Raw genomic sequence first — 20,727 nt, 5'->3', positions numbered from 1 at the left:
TTTTAATGGTAAATGTTTTTTTATTTACCATAGAAAAAAATGTTTTTCCTTTTTGTGCAAAATTACAGGTTTTACATCTAGCTGCACCACATTTATAAAAACCCTTTAGTGTCATCCATGAGGATCCTTCTGTCTGGCCACTCTCACTAGTAAAAAGACTGGGGGAAAGAATAGTGCTAAGTGTAGGTGCCCGTTTGGCAACATACCTAATATTATTCTGAATCACCTGTTTTAGAATGGGATCCTCATTAAGGATTGGTAGGTATTTTCTCACAATGCTAGTAACCGTATTGTACTGGTTACTGTAATTGGTTGAAAAGACAATATTATTATTAGTTTTATTTTTCAGATAAGATGATTTATGTTTAAACAGTAAGTCTTCCCTGTTGATTTCACGTACAATTGATTTAGCTCTATTAAGAATCCAGGGACGATACCCCCTCTTGGAAAGCCTGCTGCAAACCTGACTTTCTTCCCTATTGTAATCACTGGATTGGGAGCAATTTCGTTTTATTCGAATCAATTCCCCCACCGGAATATTATTCTTGGTCTGTACCCCATGGCAGGAATCTGCCGTTAAGATGGAATTAGTGGCAGTAGGTTTGCGGTAAGGAGTGACTATGACCACATCCGAATCACTAATAGATAAGGTGACGTCCAAAAAATTCATTGTGGTCAAATGATGATAAGAGGTAAATTTTAGATTAAATTCATTAGCATTCAAATATGAAACAAACCCCTGTATACTATCTTCTGGACCACACCAAATCATCAGCAGGTCGTCCAAATATCTGCCATACCATAGCAGGCATTTGGAAAATGGATTCTCATCCGAATACAGGAAATCCTCCTCCCACCTCGCCATAACGATATTTGCAAGGGAGGGGGAGAAGCGAGCTCCCATACTAACTCCTCTGCACTGCAAATAAAAATTTTTGTCAAAAGAAAAATAATTGTGCTTTAGGAGAAAATCAGTAGATGAGATTAAAAAATCTTTCAAACATGTGTCATAGTCACTAAATCTGTCTAAATGTTGGGATAGGCAGCGTAATGCAACGTTATGAGGTATAGATGGATATAAAGATATCACGTCGCATGAGAGCCAGGAATAATGAGATTTCCAACAAAAATTGTCCAGAGCCTTAACCACCTCCTTTGTATCCCTGATATAACCTGGTATATCAAGAATCAAAGGTTGTAGAAAATGATCTATCCAGCCTCCCAAATTCTCCCCCAATGAGCCAATGCCTGAAACTATTGGTCTCAGTGGGGGAGGAAAAATGTTTTTATGAACTTTTGGGAGACAATGGTAAATCGGAACCACAGGGTTTTTATTAAATAAAAAATCCTTAGTTTTCTCACTAATAGCACCTACACAGACTCCTTCCTCTAGATTTTTCAATAATAAATTATTATAATGTCTAGTGGGGTCCTGATCTAACTCTATATAGGTGTCTATATCCTGTAGGTCCTGAAGAATCAATTTTTTATATAAACCTGAATTCAACAGTACAATGGCACCCCCCTTATCAGCCTCCCTGATTATAAGATCAGGGTTAAGTTTTAACTCTTTCAGAGCCAATCTTTCCCTGTGTGTTAGATTATCCTTAGGGGGAACCATTGTATCATTCAATCCTATAAGTTCAGTGACAATAAGCTCCTGGAACAAATCCAGTATTGGGGGTCGTGATTGTACCGGATAATATTCCCGATTAGAAAGTGCAGGTTGAGCAAGCATGTTGGATTTAACCAAGGCAGTATCACAATTGGCAGAAAGGAGTCTAAGATCCATTACAGCTTTCTGTTCACAAAAGGAAAAAAAAGTGTTACTACAATTAGGAATAATCATATCAGTATTAATATTGACATCAACGTCCTGTGGGGGGATCCCATTGTTGTTGTCAAAAAAATGACGTTTTAATGTGATGTTACGTGCAAATTTATTCAAGTCCAATATAGTCTGGAAAATGTTGAAGTTTGTATTAGGGGCAAATCCCAAACCCCTGCTCAACAAAGAAATCTGCTCTTCAGATAGCACGTAACTAGACAAATTCCACACAGGAAGGGTTAATGTCTCTGATGTTGATGGTATACACGAGAGGCATTGTTTCTGGTGTTTCCTGCCCGCTCTTCTGGTACGTTTTTTGACTTATTTTTTTGGAACACTTGTGCTGGATTCTTGTTAATATATTGTTTAGATCTAGTAGTGATGCCAGATATGTCCAATGAGGAATTGGAAAAATCAGTTACTCCATCTGAGGTGGAGGGCAGAGATGTATCACCTGTAGAGTCAAAGTTGTCAAAATTGACTCGATTAAAACTGGAGTGACGTCTCCTTCTAATAATTGATCTTGGTTTATAGTTCCAGGTGTAAATCTCATTTTTTTTAGGTGGGAGAATCCAACATAAGGAAGTTGGTTGCATTTAATGTCAGAACATGATTAAGACCTGAGGCGTCGAAACGCGTTGTTCTGCAGTCATCCGACTGATATGCTGTACCTGCTGGAATTTTAATATGCATTGGCACAATAAAATGGATTTTTAATTTTCCATTCCTAGCGCTGGAACTTTCTTCCCTTTTTTCTACTTTTTTTTCCTTTGAGCTGGTTGCTTGGAGTTGGTTTTGCCCCCGCTGGCCATTGGGGTTATTGCACGGTGGTGTCTTTTGTTCTAGTTTGCCCCTGGTGGTGGTTAGTGTTATTGTACATGATAATGAAGCAGGTGTGATTCCTTGGGTCCTGCCTATAAAGGTGTAGCAGGTGGTTTCACTCACTGTTGGTGATATTGCTCATTTCCAACCAAGACTGGTGAAGGAAGGAACTACAGAGAGCAGCTCAGGGAGCTCTGGTGTAAAGTCTGGTGAAGGAAGGAATTACAGAGAGGTGTTCCTTGCAGCTCTGACAAAGCTTGGAGAAGTAGCAGCTATTCTGGAGGAAAGCTGCATTCTGGTGGTGGACTCTGTTGCTGGGAGCAATAGCAGCAGAGCAAAGCTAAGTGGTGTTTCCCTGTTTGTAATTTTCCCTGGTGTGTATTAGTACAGCGGTGGGGCCAGTGCCTGCACCACCCAGCTCCCTAGCAAGGGATAGGTGTAGGGTGTGCTAGGGTGACAAGTTCCGGCTCGGCGACAGGTGAGGAGCCTGTATAGGGAACGTTAGGAGTGTGAGGGACACTGACTCAGGGGAATGCAGGGGGTCTCCACATCCCCGTTTCCTATCGCAGGGCCCACCATTGTAACTGTTTCCCCTTCCCCCCTGTCTTGTTGTTTTAGTTACCGGCCTGCGGGTCGTGTCACACAGGACAGATACACATGCCGTGTCTTGTTGTTTTAGTTACCGACCTGCAGGTCGTGTCACACAGGATGGGTCCACGTGACAATTGAGAGTTAAATAAAGATGGTAAAAAAGTGTGTTTAATTATTCCATTAAAAGTCTTTATTCTTAATGTGTGTGTTTTTTATCCCTTTCAGACTAGTGTATTATTAATGGATACGTATCTTATTAACACCTCTCCATTATTAACCAGGCTTAATGTCACCTTACAATAGCAAGGTGACAATAACCCTTTATTACCACATATACCACCCACAACAGGGCAATGGGAAGAGAGAGGGTAAGCACTGGACTTGGCGCATCTTACAGATGCACCTTTTCTGGGGTGGTTGGGAGCAGATATTTTTAGGGGGGGCAATAACCATGGTCCCTCTTTAGGCTATTAATATCTACCCTCAGTCACTGGCTTTCCCACTCTGGCAGAGAAAATTGCCAGTTTTTTCCATGAGTTAATCCTTTAACACCTACAGCTCTAAAATTTAACACACACACACACACACTACTAACATTATTAGTGAGGGACATATATAAATCTAACGGATATGCAATGGTTTACTGTATGTAAACTTTGTCTCATATCCTGTCGGGTTCTGTAATGATTTTACAGAAGCTGACAGTATCAGCTATTCTGCTATCTAGCTCTGCATGTAATATAAATACACATATATGAGTCTCACTGACATATATATATATATATATATATATATACAGTATATATAGACTGAATATACGTTTTCAAGAATATTTGAGGCCATGGATCCATTATATGTCCATTTTGCAAATCGGCGAGAAAATCTCGCCATACGGATGACATAAGGATGTCACACAGATGCTTACATGCGAGAAAATCGCATCCTCGCATTGCACACGGATGGCATACGAATCACTGTTCAGGGAACATTTCTGCTATTCTCGTTTGTGTAAAAGGGACCGTATTTTTATACGTTGTGTGTGACTCCAGCCTTAGAATCATTTCCTGCAGCAGCTTATCCCCACAGTTACGCACAGGTGGTGATACTTTCACTACCGTCATCTGTACTCCAAATGAGGAGTACATTCTGACACCAATGCAGTTAAAGGCAGGCAAATCGATTGGGGGAAATCTGGGGGTTGCGAAAAGTTTCATAACTTTTCTGAAATTAAATATAATTAAATAAAAGTTTAATTCCTCTTTAAATTTACGATGTTTCTTAACTAGTTAGGGTCCGATCATATGTAGATATTATTGGATCTTTACGAGTTAAGAAACTTTCTAAACATTCTAGCCATTTTTGCTATTCTATTACATACTATATCTTTAGTCAGACCCCTTAGGAACTTGCAACATGTTACTATAGCTGAAATTCTGATTTACATGTCGGCTTGACCACACATAAGGATACAACTAAGAAGTTTTAACGTGTTACCTGTTTTGCGGTGAGAAAAGAAATATGGACCAGTCTTCCCGTAATTCACACCAGTCCGGACGATACACTTCAATCATTTTTCTCATTCGGAAGCATAAACTCTGTAGAGAGAAGCGATAGTATCTTACGCCGGCACACCGCACTACAACTGTCTTCATTTTTTTTCATTTAGCATTTACAAGTCACTTGTTTATATGGAATTGGAGCTGTCATCTGCTGTCACAATTCAGCAATGTGTCATTTTTCCAGTAAACTCTGGGCATGTCGCAGTGTTTGCTCCGCAATCCTTAAAATACTATTAGGTTCGGCTGCCATCAGTCCCTTTCATGTAAATACTTGGCAAAGATCCTTTGAAGAGTGATATTGTGCAGATTACGGCCAATCCATGTCTCTGTTGACTCGAGTCGACGCATCTCTATTTAATAGATTAATTATGTGTTATCATATCATAATTGCTACTTAATGGTTGCTGAATCGTGTTTACCCCATTAGACAAGTCACATTAGTGTGTATCAGATACAGCAACACTTACATAAGCCTTAGAGACTTGTAGTAATCTGGATACGTGCCCACACAGAGCACCAATAGTGGTCACCTGTATGACCTCTATGATGAGCACTAAGAGGGAAGAGGTCCAAAAACCTAACAATGTTGTCGTTTTCTAGAGATGACTTTTTAACCAAATCATTTCCTGGATTTATAAGATATAGCTGAAGAGCCCGGCGTTGCCTGGGCATAGTAACCAACTGTGGTTAGTTATAACAAATTCTAATGACTATATTGCACATAAAAAACGTGCATCTAATCCTATCCTGTGTGATACTGACTGCTGAGCCGTGTATCTAATCCTATTCTGTGTGATACTGTCTGCTGAGCCGTGTATCTAATACTATTCTGTGTGATACTGTGTCCTGAGGCATGTATCTAATCCTATCCTGTGTGATACTGTGTGCTGAGCCCTGTATCTAATCCTATCCTGTGTGATACTGACTGCAGAGCCGTGTATCTAATCCTATCCTGTGTGATACTGTCTGCTGAGCCGTGTATCTAATACTATTCTGTGTGATACTGTGTCCTGAGCCATGTATCTAATCCTATCCTGTGTGATACTGTGTGCTGAGGCATGTATCTAATCCTATCCTGTGTGATACTGACTGCTGAGCTGTGTATCTAATCCTATCCTGTGTGATACTGGGCATTTTGTGTGTGTGTTCATATCCCCGTGTGTGGTGAATATCCCATGTCAGGGCCCCACCTTAGCAGCTGTACGGTATATACTCTTTGGCGCCATCGCTCTCATTCTTTTAGTCCCCCTTGTTACATCTGGCAGCTGTCAATTTGTCTCCAACACTTTTCCTTTCACTTTTCCCCATTATGTAGATAGGGGCAAAATTGTTTGGTGAATTGGAACGCGCAGGGTTAAAATTTCACCTCACAACATAGCCTATGACGCTCTCGGGGTCCAGATGTGTGACTGTGCAAAATTTTGTGGCTGTAGCTACGACGTTGCAGATGCCAATACATACATACACTTTTTCCCCATTATGTAGATAGGGGCAAAATTGTTTGGTGAATTGGAATGCAAAATGTTAAAATGTTGCCTCACAATATAGCCTATGACGCTCTCAGGCTCCAGACATGTGACTGTGCAAAATTTTGTGGCTGTAGCTACGACGGTGCAGATGCCAATACATACACTTTTTCCCCATTATGTAGATAGGGGCAAAATTGTTTGGTGAATTGGAACCTGCGGGGTTAAAATTTCACCTCACAACATAGCCTATGACGCTCTCGGTGTCCAGACGTGTGACTGTGCCAAATTTTGTGGCTTTAGCTGCGACGGTGCGGATGCCAATCCCGGACATACACACATACATACATACACACCCACATTGAGCTTTATATATTAGATGTGGAAAAAGGGGGGTGATTTGAACTTATTTTTTTTAAAAACATTTTTTTTTTCCTTTTGGCATGCCTCAATAGTCTCCATGGGAGACTAGAAGCTGCCACAACCCAATCAGCTCTGCTACATAGTGGCAATGATCAGTTCGCCTCTATGTAGTAGAATTACTCACTTGCTATGAGCTCCGACCACCGGGTGGTGCTCACAGCATGCCGGCAGTGACAACCATAGAGGTCTCCAGGAGACCTCTGGTTGTCATGCCAACGAACAGGTGACCCGCGATCACGTGACAGGGGTCACCGGTGGGCGGGTTTCCGGCCCCATGACCGGAAGTGTGAGTTAAATGCCGCTGTCAGCGTTTGAGAGTGTCATTTAATGGGTTAATAGCCGCTGGTGGATCGCAATTCCACCTGCGGCTGTTCCCTGACATGTCCAAGGAAAGATTTGGGTTCACTGCCGGAGTCCACATCAAAGGCAGGGAGTCCGACGTCGCCATACTATTACGCCTGATGTCGGAAAGGGGTTAAATTTATCAACAACAATTTTATTACACTAATGAAATTCTATTTTACGGAATAACAATTAAGTTAGTCAAACTTCATTTGAAACCATTAAACTAATGTCTACCACAGTTGTCTTCTTATATGTACTCATCTATGTTCCTCAAGCTTCTGCTCATAAATGTTCTATTATTATCTAGAGTCAGCAAGAACTTGCGGCCACATACCTCAAATCCATTTCCACCCACTAGCCAATCACACAATTGCCATGCCTGATTGCATTGATGCCCCTCCTCTGCTACTCGAGAATTCTCGAATATGCCCAGCAAAAGCTGAATCATCATTTCACCGCTACTTGCTATAAGGTTCATAATGGAGCTCCGTTGATCCATTTGGTCTCCAATGTCAGCCACTAATTCTACATTTCTTTCAAAAACAAATTAATATTTCTCATCTATTCCGCAGGTGCCTCAATAGACGCGGTGCCCATAGGCTAATACCTACTATGTCTACTTGGTAATCCGGCACTGCATCCACTGGACATTGTTGGGTTGCCTCCCCCTAAGTGTTTAAAGCAGGGGTCCCCAACATTTGGCTCGGGAGCCACATGTGGCTCTCGGGCACATGATATGTGGCTCGCGACTGCCTGCCAGCTTAGTGTATTACCATCAGGTCTCGCAAACAACTATGAAGAGCAGTTTTCCAGATGCTGAATTTTGTGAGTAGCCCAGTACAGAAGAGCAGATCTGAATGTGCTTATTCTGGCCTTGGGGGTTTGGAAATAAATTAAGTATGGTAAGGTGGAGACCGGATGATGTGAGGTGTCAAGAGGAGATGCTTAAAGCTGGATGTGACAGTGTGGTGGGGGTGGTTGATGCGAAATACTGAGTGGGGGTAATGTGGGAACATCTGGCTCTTGGTACACTTCCTTTATGTAATTTCAGTGAAAAATCTTTGGCTGTCTTTATTCCAGTAATGTGGGCAATGTGTTTCGCTATTGTGAGGTGGGCGGAAGCTGGATGTGGCTCGTGATTCTCTCTTGGACTTAGGTCGCGACCCTCTCTCAAAGCTTAATGTGGCTCTCAAGGCAGAAAGGCTGTGGATCACTGGTTTAAAGGGTTATTCCCAATATATTAGGTTATTGCCTATCCACAAGATCGAGGATAGCTTACCGATTGCTGTGAGTCCAATCTTGAAGGACCTATTGTGATCCCAAGATTGAGCTCTGCTACCCAACCTCTGCTGCATTTATTGTCTATGGTGCATTTGGAAATAACTGAGCAATGTGCTGATCACAGAAAAGTTGAATTGTATATGTTAATTTTAGCACTTTTTAAATTAACTTTTTTCAAGTCAAAGAGTAGATACCCTATTGATTTCAAACAGCATTACACAGACAACCCATTGATTTCAATGTAAACTGCGTAATGTTTATTTTTCCTGCTGGGCATATTGACACTTACTGCTGGGTGATCTGGCAGATTACATCTAATCGCTAGGCTTTTCACAGCTGGACACACTGAGGTTAACTTATTGTTGGAGGATCCTTCTAAGCAGACAGATATTAATAAGTCATAGTAAATTTGATGATTTTTGTAATTTTCTGGTTCTATTTTTAGAGCAATGTATGTTCACCATATGATTAATGTGCAACCAATTATATTCTCTGTGCATATTACATTCAAATGAAAGAGAAATTAAAAAGGATGACAGGTTATGGTATTAAAATACTGCAGCTCGGTGTACTCAAGGAGGGTACTGTGTGCACCAGACCCGTAGCTAACCAGGATCTTATTGCATAGTGTGCTGAATTTCCTTTATGTCATTAGTAAAATATATGATGTACGTAGAAGTAAATAAGAAGTAAGAAGACAATAAGGTATCGTAAGTCCCACATGTTGTACTATATGTGTACAAAAATATTGGGATAGAGAATTACTTCAAGATCGCTGGAGGTCTAACCACTGGAAAACCCCACCAAAACTGAAACCTGGGGCTCTGGAGAGCCTTGTGTGAAAAATTTGTGTGACAAAAATTACAAGCAGGGTCGTCCATTCACCACTAAAAGAACCAACTGTAGTACCTCATTCAAATATTGTAAACAAAGCGCAGTTGTGGTACTCCTAGACTTATAAAGGATATGCACTAAGTGTAAAGCCTGCCAAAAAATTACAAGCAGGGTCATTCATACATCCTTGAAGGCACTAACTGTAGTGTCTCTTTAAAATATTGTGAACAACATATAGTTGTAGTACTCCTACTCTCATGAAAGCTGTGCGCACAGTGGAAAGTCAGACAAAAATTACAAGCATGGTCATCTATACACCCCTAAAAGAACCAACTGTAGTACATCATTCACATATTGTAAGCAAAATGTAGTTGTGGTACTCATACATTCATAAAAGCTCTGGAACAAAGCCTGCCAAAAACTACAAGCAGGGTCATCCATACACCCTTGAAGACACTAACTGTAGTACCTCATTCAAATACTGTGAGTGTAGAAAAGTATAACCACTAGAGTACTCTGATTCCTTACACTGTGCACACAGGCCTGGTCACCTAGTCTCTCCCTCCAATTAGAACTGTCTCTGAGTTGTGCAATGGCATCAGTGTGCTGGGGTGGTAGCCCCAGCCCTTTTATATCCTCTGATGAGGTAATGCAGCCAGCCAGTCACAGTAATACTATTACAAAGATGTCCATGCTATTACAGTGACTCACAGGCAACCCCTGCATGTTTATTGGCTGTATTACCGGAGCCAAACATGTGGGGCAGGGATTCGAGTATTAATTCCGAGCACCAGTGTCATGGTTTACTGGTTTCTCGGATTAGGTGGTTTCAGAGTTAACTTGGATGGCCTCTTTCTGGGTCCTGGGAGGCTTTTTATAGCCTCATTGTGGGGCCAACCTTTGTCATTTTTACGCTGACCCTTGACTGAGTTTGTTTGACCCTGGTGTGCCTGTGCTTCGTGCCTGTGCTGTTGTCCGTGTATCTGGTTTTGATCTGGTTCCGTCCCTGTTGTGATTTCTGCCTGCCGTCTTTGTACCGTCTATTGCTCATTCTGGTTATTTGATCTCTTGCTACGTCTTGACTATTCTTTTAATTGCCCCTGTGTACTGTGCCACCCTCTGCATGTACAAACTTGGCCTGGGTGACACTGCATACCTTTTTCACACCGTCACGTGCCCCTTCAGCTGCCGGCTCGCAGTTTTCAGTGGTGCTTTGCGGTAGCTCCACCTCCCCTGCTGATGCGTGGTCACGTGCCGCAGGTCTTGTTAGCGTTCATCGCTGCCCAGAGCCTCGGGTCACCACACGCTGCCTCTGCCCGGACACTCTGCCCTTCGTAGCTGCTGGTGAGTTGTACCAGCACTAAGCTGCATTTCTTACAACCAGTCAATGCTTGATGAGTGCCGAGCACATCTGAGCACCAAGATACTGGAGTGATATCCAAGTATCAGCGAGCATGTTCATTCATCACTAGTGGAAACGTTTTTCTCTCTCTGGCAGTTGGGTAGATGAATCTGGGTTTGGCGAATGCCAGGAGAATGTTACCTTCCTGACTGCATTGTGCAAACTGTGAAGTTTGGAGGGATAACTCAGTTATTGTCAAGGGTTTGTCTAAGCTCCTTAGTTCCAGTGAAGTGAAATATTAATTGACAATTGGATGCTTTGGACAACGGTAGATTCAAACTTTGTGGGACCAGTTTGAGGAAATCCCTTTCTGTTCTCCACGACTGTGCCCAGTGCACAAAGTAAAGTCTATATAGACATGGTTGGGTGAGTTTGTCTTGGAAGATGTTAACTGGCCTACACTTGACCTCAACCCCATCTTTTGGTATGAACTAGAACAGAGATTGCAATCCATGTCCTCTCTTCCCACATCAGTTGTTGACCCCACAAATGCTCTTTTGGATCAATAGGCAAAAATTATCACAGAAACTCCAAAATCTTGTAGTTAGTCTTACCAGTGGAGTAGAAGCTGTTATTGCTGCAATGTGGATGCCATTTCCTAATTAACGCCTATGGATCATAACAGCTCCTGTAGTTGCGATGTGGAAGTATCCCAATCCCTTTGTCTATATGTTGTGTGTGCTAAGGCATTTAAGCCACAAAAAGAGGTATTCAAGGGTAATTGCTTAAAATACAAGTATTTGGACATCCGACAAGTGATGATTTGATAGGTTACCAGACACATACAGAGGACTTATCTCTACATTTACCGTGTAATAGCAAATTAAGAGTTATAGAACATGTGGAGTTATGAACTGTAAAATGATTTTTGGAATATCTTGCCAGGAGATACATGCACCATCTGGTTCAGTTTTGCCACCTGTTTGTTTGTATAATAATTAATAGTGATAATTAAAGTGTCTTATGGTTGTAATTGAAATAAATGTTTGATAAAATGGCAACATTCTGAGGATTCAATGCAATATATTAATAATGGAATATAAAGGACCTATATATAACTAAGCAGTTGTTTGGCAAACTGTGCTCCATATACTAGTTCCTGATAAAAGAGGAGTTATGAGACTCCAACGTATAAACTCTACATCCCTTCAAGATACACAATTGAAAAACGTCTGTAATGTGCAGGGGCGAACATAACATTGGCGCAACATGTGCATCCATACAGGGAGCCAAGGAGTAAAGGGGCCACTACCACCTCGAAAGCAGCAGCTTCTGTCATAGACAGAACTATTGGACTTGCCCTTTTCTACCTATGTCAGCCGCTGGTATAGTGGTTTAATTGGGATGCACGAATCCCATTACTTACATAATCAATCTCCTCTTCCTCCTCTTCTTTATCTTTGCGATTGTTCATCTTGGGGAAAACATCTTTCATGATCTGAGATGCTTTTCCAGACGTGTCATGGTATTCTCCAGATGTACAGGTCACTTTGCTAGGTGCCTTGTGATTTGTGTGTAGCCCAGGGTGATCTGGGATATCTTGAGAGCCCTTATTGTCTAGAGACATTGCCCTCCTGTGCTTTAGGCTGGATGATCTTCTGGAATGGATTCTCTCTCTGTGGTCCTCTCCCCGAGAAAGTAAAGACTCATGTTCCGCTGTACTTGGTCTTGGTTTTATACTTGGTCTACGGCCTAAACTGTTCCAACTAGACCTACGACTTCCCCATCCGCCAGTTCTGTTCCAGTGAGTTGGGCGAGTTCCTGCCTGCAAACAATAATACCAAAGATGTGATGGTTAATCTTTCATGTCATCAATCATTTAAATGCTAAACATTTTGTAATTGTCAATAGAAACAATTGAAAACTATATAGTTTAACCCCTTAAGCCCCAAGGGTGGTTTGCACGTTAATGACCGGGCCATTTTTTACAATTCTGACCACTGTCCCTTTATGCAGTCATAACTCTGGAACGCTTCAACGAATCTAGGCGATTCTGAGATTGTTTTCTCATGACATATTGTACTTCATGTTAGTGGTAAAATTTCATTCATATAACTTGCGTTTAATTGTGAAAAAAATGGAAATATGGAAAAAATGTTGAAAATATTGCAATTTTCAAACTTTGAATTTTTATGCCCTTAAAATAGAGAAATATGTGACACAAAGTAATTACTAAATAACATTTCCCACATGTCTACTTTACATCAGCACAATTTTGGAAACAAATTTTTTTTTATTAGGAAGTTATATAAGGGTTAAAATTTGACCAGCGATTTCTCATTTTTACAACAAAATTTACAAAACCATTTTTTTTAGGGACCACCTCACATTCAAAGTCAGTTTGAGGGGTCTATATGGCAGAAAATACCCAAAAGTGACACCATTCTAAAAACTGCACCCCTCAAGCTACTCAAAACTACATTCAAGAAGATTATTAACCCTTCAGGTGTTTCACAGGAGCAGAAGCAACGTGGAAGGAAAACATTAACATTTAACTTTTTAGTCACCAAAATGATCTTTTAGCAACATTTTTTTTATTTTCCCAAGGGTAACAGGAGAAATTGGCCCCAAAAGTTGTTATGCAATTTGTCCTGAGTACGCTGATACCCCATATGTGGGGAGGAACCACTGTTTTAGTGCATGGCAGGGCTCAGAAGGGAAAGAGCGCCGTTTGACTTTTTCAACCTAAAATTAGCTGAAATTGAGATCGGACGCCATGTTCCGTTTGCAGAGCCTATGATGTCCCTAAACAGTGGAAACCCTCCACAAATGACCCCATATTGGAAACTAGACCCCCTAAGGAACCCATCTAGATGTGTGGTGAGCACTTTGAACCCCCAAGGGCTTCACAGAAGTTTATAACGCCCGGGTGTAAAAATAAAAAATCATATTTTTCCACAATCATGATCGTTTAGTCCCCAATTTGTTATTTTCCCAAGGGTATCAGGAGAAATTGGACCCCAAAAGTTGTTGTCCAATTTGTCCTGAGTGCGCTGATACCCCATATGTGGGGGAGAAACACTGTTTGGTGCACACGGCAGGGCTCGGAAGGGAAAGAGCGCCGTTTGACATTTTCAACCTAAAATTGGCTGAAATTGAAATCGGACGCCATGTACCATTTGGAGTGCCCATGATATGCCTAAACAGTGGAAACCCCCCACAAGTGACCCCATTTTGGAAACTAGACCCCCTAAGGAACTCATCTAGATGTGTGGGGAGCACTTTGAACCCCCATGGGCTTCACAGAAGTTTATAACGCCCGGGCGTAAAAATAAAAAATCATATTTTTTCCACAAACATGATGGTTTAGTCCCCAATTTGTTATTTTCCCAAGGGTATCAGGAGAAATTGGACCCCAAAAGTTGTTGTCCAATTTGTCCTGAGTGCGCTGATACCCCATATGTGGGGGAGAAACACTGTTTGGGCACACGGCAGGGCTCAGAAGGGAAAGAGCGCCGTTTGACATTTCCACCTAAAATTGGCTGAAATTGAAATCGAACGCTATGTTCTGTTTGGAGAGCCCATGATATGCCTATACAGTGGAAACCCCCATAAGTGACCCCGTTTCGGAAACTAGGCCGCCTAAGGAACTTATATAGATGTTTGGTGAGCACTTTGAACCCTCAAGTGTTTCGCTAAAGCTTATAATGCCCTGGCGTGAAAAAAAAATATTAATTTTTTTTTCCACAAAAATTTATCTCTTAGTCCCCAATTTGTTATTTTCCCAAGAGTATCAGGAGAAATTGGACCCCAAAAGTTGTTGTCCAATTTGTTCTGAGTGCGCTAATACCCCATATGTTGGGGGAGAAACACTGTTTGGGCACACGGCAGGGCTCGAAAGGGAAGTAATGATGTTTTGGAATGCAGACTTTTATGGAATGGTCTGCGGGTGTCATGTTCTTTTGCAGAGCCCCTGATGTACCTAAACAGTGGAAACCCCCCACAAGTGACCCCATTTTGGAAACTAGACCCCCTAAGGAACTTATCTAGATGTGTGGTGAGCACTTTGAACCCCAAAGTGTTTTGCTAAAGTTTATAATACCCGGGCATGAAAATATAAAATCCTATTTTGTTTCCACATAAATTATTTTTAGTCCCTAATTTTTAATTTTCCCAAGAGTAACAGGAGAAATTGGACCCCCAAAGACGTCCTATTTGACCTGAGTATGCTGGTACCCCACATGTGGGAAAAAACTGTTTAGGCACATGTCGGGGCTCGAAAGGGAAGTAGGGACGTTTTGGAATGCAGACTTTGATGGGTCTGCTGGCGTCATGTTCCTTTTGCAGAGCCCCTGATGTGCCTAAACAGGAAAAACCCCCACATGAGACATAATTTTGTATACTAGACCCTCAAAGAACAAATCTAGATGTGCCCCCAACTACACTAATGTAAATTAGTAGTGCATGGAGGTGTGGTACAATTTGAAGCAATCCTTCATACACAGGCCAGGTTTTTCGGGGCAGGTGTCGCACTGGTAAAGGGTGTCCTTGCGTATTCCCTTTTTGTAACACACTCGGCACCTTTTTTGCGGCTTACCTTTTCTACCAGTTGGCGCTACCACCCCCGGAAAATGCTGACCTGGTACGATACGAGCACCTTCAGTTCCGGAAGTACTGGAAACCGCTCCTTCCTGAGCGCCAAACATCAGGGCCTTAACCACTACCTCCTGGTAATGAAGGTACGACGTATCGGTGGGGTGTGCACATTGTGACAGCAGGAATGCGTTGAGCATTGCCATTTGTACGATGTGCACTGCCAGCTTTTTGTACCACGCCCTTGCCTTTCTGAGAGCATTGTACGGTTGGAGGTATTGATTGGAGAGATCAATGCCCCCCACGTTTTTGTTGCACCCCACTACACAGGTCGGTTTTCTGACCTGTGTGGAGGTACCCCGTACAGTGCAGAGGGTGCTGCCATCACCGTGTATGGTGACCAAGAGATGTACATCCCTCTTGTCCTTGTACTTGACCACCAGCAGGTGGTCACTACATTGGGCTCTGCTCTCACCTTTTCTGAGCATCTGCCCAAGTAGCGTCTTCGGAAGCCTCTCTGATTTTTGCGGACAGTACCGCAGGCTGCGGTACCTCGCGCAGAGAGGGATTTGTAGAGTGGGATGCTGGTATAAAAGTTATCAGTGTAGAGGTGATAACCTTTATCCAGCAGTGGGTGAATCAAATCCCACACAATTTTCCCACTCACTCCCAGGACAGGGGGACACTCAGGGGGTTCAATCCTGGTGTCCTTTCCTTCGTAGACTCTAAACCTGTGAGTGTACCCTGAGGTACTCTCAGAAAGTTTGTAGAGTTTGATTCCGTACATGACCCTCTTACTGGGCAGGTATTGACGGAATCCGAGCCTTCCCTTGAAATGGAACAAGGACTCATCCACGCTGATGTTCCTTTGGGGCACGTACACTTCAGCAAACTTTTTGTTGAAGTGTTCGATGACCGGCCGAACTTTGAACAGATGGTCAAAGTTGGGGTCATCTCGTGCGGGACACAGTGCATTATCGGTATAATGCAGAAACTTGTGGATGGCCTCAAAACGCGTCCGGACCATGACCATTCGGAACACTGGAGTATTGTATAAAATATCAACACTCCAATATTGCCGAATTTCCGGCTTCTTCAGTATCCCCATGTGGAGGACCAGGCCCCAAAACTGCATCATTTCAACTGCGTCCACAGGAGACCAGTTGGAATACGTTGAAATCGGGTTTTCCGCCAAAAATTGACGAGCGTACAAATTAGTTTGCTCCACCATGAGGTTAACAAAATCCTCAGAGGAAAAGACTTTGAAAAAGTCTATTTCTGTGAGGCCGGTGGTGTCAAACTTGATTCCTGATTCTGCCACAAAATCAGGAATCAGTGGCTCGTAATTTTAGGGGGGCGAAATCCATACAGGGTCTACTGAATCAGCTTCGGGCATGGTGGGCGCTGCCTCATCTTCTGTCCTGGAGCGTCTGTGTGGCGGATCCGCAGGACCCGAGGAGGAAGATAAGGAGGGGGAAGAGGAAGAGGATGAAGAATCCGAGAAATAAAAAGTCGGATCGTCATCCTCACTATCATTGTCCTTGGCAAGGTAAGAATATGCCTCCTCCATTGAATAGCGCTGTTGGGACAAACGCGATGGGCGGGACATTTTTTGTGATAGTGGTGCTAGGGTGTACTTTATTTACAACTATGTGTATGTGTGGGGGGCTAGTGATTGGTGCACACTATCCTGTAAAGAAAAAGCTAAAAGAAAAAAGGAAATGGGTAGAAAAATACCTGTGAAAAGAAAAGTCTAAAACAGCAGGCCCTAGCTCTGATAAGTGAACGGCGTCACTTATCAAAGTTCAGTGGCAGCTGCTGGGTATGTGTACAGGTGTGGTGCAAGGGGGGGTGAAAAAAAGGAAATCAGCAGGCACAAGCTCTGATAAGTGAACTATGTCACTTATCACAGTTTGGCGGCTGTACGATGCGAATAAGGAGTTGGCGCTAAGGAGGCTGCTAAATGTGCGCACAGAGGCGGCGCAAAGGGGGGTGGAGGGGGTAAAAAATGGGGGAAGGAGGGATGAAGAGAGATCAGACAGGGATCAGGGATTAGCACTTACACTTGTAGTTAGGTGGCGCAAAGAGGGGGTGAAAAAAAGGAAATCAGCAGGCACAAGCTATGATAAGTGAACTATATCACTTATCACAGTTGGGCGGCTGTGGGATGCGAATACGGAGTGGCGCAAAGGGGGCTGCTAAATGTGTGCACAGAGGCGGTGCAAAGGGGATTGAGGGGGTAAAAAGAGGGGGAAGGGGGAAGGGTGGGGATGAAGAGAGATCGGACAGGGATTAGCACTTACGCTTGTAGTCAGGTGGCGCAAAGAGGGGGTGGAAAAAAAAAGAAATCAGCAAGCACAAGCTATGATAAGTGAACTATGTCAACTTATCAAAGTTTGGCAGCTGTAGGATGTGAATACAGAGCTGGCGCAAAGGGGGCTTAGGGAAAAAAAAGCAAGCACGAGTGTTGATTGGTGAACTGCGTCACCAATCAACGCTCGGCGGCTGCTAAATGTGTGCACGGAGGTGGCGCAAAGGGGGGGTGGAGGGGGTAAAAAGAGGGGGTAGGGGTAAGGGGGATTGGGGGGATGAAGCTAGATTGGGGGGATGAAGCTAGATTGGGGGGTGAAGCTAGATTGGGCAGGGATCGGGGATTGTAATATCCACACGTTATGAAGAATTCAAGGTATTAAACTTTAGATATGTTTTATTCTTCGTCCTCCAGCACACAGCATAACACTTGCATTCCCATGCTACCAGAAGTGAAACTGAAACTCCCCTTCTCATCCCTCTTGTCTCCACCCTCCAAGTCCCATAAGTCTGGCTTGCTTAAAGAGACAGATCTAATTATTATACATTACATCATCCCCTCTTTTTTTTTTTTTTATAAATAATCTATATTACTGATAAACGCAACAACATGAAAACGTCCAAAGAAATCATATGTCCGTTTTGTCTTATTTGTTCAATTCGAAAACCAGAGAAACAAACAACAAAAAAAAACAAACAAAACTGTAGTTAAACTTCTTCAATAAGCCTCGATGGAGCTCTTCTCTCTCGTGTAGGATAACGTCTGGGCTCATTGAGAGAGTTCATTGTTGATGGACCAGCTACCTCTTGTTGGTCCTCTCCACCATCAGATACCAAATCTTCCACCAAAGAGAGTTCATTGTCATCATTCTGCGGTATGACTTTAAAATATGAAGAATTTCGCGTTATGGAGTGTCCATCTCGTTCAGCTGTGATCATGCTGCCTTTCCTTTTGGTAACATAATATTTTGCAGGACCATATACAGGTGAGGTCTTGTTGGTTGGTCTTTGACGTACCACCACGACATCCCCTCTTTCGATGGCACTTGACTGTGTCCTTCGCCTTCTGTCTGCATAACGTTTCATGGCTTGTTTGTTGGAGAAATCTGTGGATCTCACTGAGGAGTCACTCGGTCGGGGATGGCTGGTCATATCAGGGAAACGTATACGCAGGGTTCTGCTGAACATTAAATGAGCTGGAGCAGCATTAGTAGTGGAGTGTGGCGTATTGCGGTAATTACGCATGAATTTGTATAATGACTGTTTCAGTGGGATGTGCTCCAGACTCGCTGCCTTGATACGTTTCCCCAGAGTGCGCATAAAACGTTCCACAATTCCATTGGCTTGCGGCCAGCAAGGTGTGATTTTCCTGTGATTGAATCCCAAGTATTCAGAAAATTGTGTAAACATATGTCCATTGAATGGAGGTCCATTGTCTGTTTTGACCACTTTTGGAATACCATATGCCGAGAAAATGTCGTCCAGCTCTGGTATGACATTATTAGCAGATGTTGAAGAGATAAATGAAATGACAGGGTATCGAGAATATTCATCAATTGTTACGAGAATGTATTGGCCATTTGGCAATGGTCCATATATATCGACTGCCACTTCCTCCCAGACAGCAGTGGGTAACGGAGACATTTGTAATGGCTCTAAGTTTGATGATGGAGTGATTAATTGACAAGTAGAACAGCGTCTAATCTTTTCTTCCACCAAGTGATCCATATTTGGGAACCACACTTTTTCTCTGAGTAACTTCTTTATGCCAACAATTCCTAAATGACCTTCATGTGCTATCTGTATGACTAAGTTACGCAAAGTCTTAGGTACAACTAGTTTGGTACCTCGAAGAATGAGGTGTTCTTCAGTGACTGATAATTCCTCACGTACGTTTGAGAATAGTTTTAACTCTTTCAGATTAATCTCAGAATCAGGAAATTTTTCTTTTTGAATTTCATGCCACCTTCGACTTTGGATGATTTGTATTAGGGCACAGAGTGTCTTGTCTTTTGTTGTTTCATTTATAAATTGATCAAGAGAAAGTGCTTTTGGCACGGCATGATCTGTAACAAAACGTAGGTATTCTTCAATGGAGGAATGCACAGGTATATCATCATTAGTAGGATGTCTTGAAAGATAATCAGCCGGATTGCTGTATTTTCCAGGTTTGTGAACAATTTTATAGTTGTAGTCCTGTAGACGTAGGCCCCATCGTTCAATTCGTGCAGGCATTTTAGCTCTGGGATTTCCAAAAATTGTAAGAAGTGCTTGATGATCTGTGACAATGGTGAAGGGAGCTCCATAGAGAAATAAGTGAAAGTGTTCACATCCCCAGACAACTGCCAAGCTTTCTTTTTCAGGTTAAGAATATTTTCTTTCAGTGTTTGTTAAGCTCTTACTTGCATAAGAAATGATGTGAGGATTTTGATTGTTATCCTTGTATTGCGCTAGAATAGCACCCAGTCCCACGGGACTGGCGTCCACAATCAGTTCAGTTCGAAGAGCTGGATCAAAATAAGCCATAGTGGTTGTCGAGCAGAGTTCATTTTTAATTGTTTCAAAAGAGGCCTGACAGCCTTGAGACCATTGAAAAATACAACTTTGTTTTGTAAGTTCCCGTAGTGGATTGCTGATTGTTGAAAAATTCGGAATATATCTAGCACAGTATCTTGCCATTCCAAGGAAAGAACGCACTTCACTAGCATCCTGTGGAATTGAGGCTGTTCTGATAGCTTCCACTTTCTTGGGGTCGGGTTGTACTCCTTTTGCCGAGAAGATGTGACCATAGCATTCTAATGAACCCTTGTCAAACTCGCACTTCTCTTTGTTTAAAGTGAGTCCAGCAGAAAGCAGGCATTCGAAGATAGCATATAGAGTACGATTATGCTCAGCTTGAGTTTTACCAAAAACCAATATGTCATCACTGTAATTAAAGGCATTTGGGATGTGTTGAATGACACTCCTTATTGCATCCTGAAAAATTTCTGCTGCTGAGCAGACTCCAAAAGTCAATCTTTTGTATCTTCTGAGGCCCACATGGGTGGAAAATGTGGTCAAATATCGGGATTCTGGACTCAGTTCTAATTGATGATATCCCTTATTGAGGTCGAGCTTTGAAAAGACGGTGGCTCCATTTAATAAATGAATAATGTCATCAATCGTAGGTAAGATATGTCTTTCCCTCTGGATAGCGGTGTTGGGCAGGCGCATGTCAACACACAGTCTCACTTGATCAGGAGTCTTTGGTTTTGGAACTACCGCAAGTGGAGAGACCCACGGAGTGGGACCAGTAACAGTTTCAATAACGTCCTCATCCATGAGCAATTGGAG

At 42.5% G+C, this 20,727-nt stretch overlaps 1 protein-coding gene across 1 annotated transcript in view; it reads right to left on the bottom strand.

The window, feature by feature from the left end:
* Positions 1-20,727, bottom strand: part of CACNA1I (calcium voltage-gated channel subunit alpha1 I) — a 665,843-nt gene that overhangs the window by 241,666 nt on the left and 403,450 nt on the right. Inside the window, exons 15-16 of the mRNA XM_073549592.1 lie at positions 11,918-12,316; positions 4,736-4,836 (exon numbers count right to left, since the gene is read on the bottom strand). Of these exons, the coding sequence (XP_073405693.1) occupies positions 4,736-4,836; positions 11,918-12,316 (500 nt within the window). The remainder of the gene's footprint in view (positions 1-4,735; positions 4,837-11,917; positions 12,317-20,727) is intronic.

Source organism: Dendrobates tinctorius, unplaced genomic scaffold (genome assembly GCF_039654945.1).
Source record: "Dendrobates tinctorius isolate UK_male_01 unplaced genomic scaffold, ASM3965494v1 ptg000159l, whole genome shotgun sequence".
Taxonomy (NCBI): Eukaryota; Metazoa; Chordata; class Amphibia; order Anura; family Dendrobatidae; genus Dendrobates; species Dendrobates tinctorius.
The sequence above is the reverse complement of the archived record's forward strand: the minus strand, read 5'-3'. Positions and strand labels throughout refer to the sequence as shown.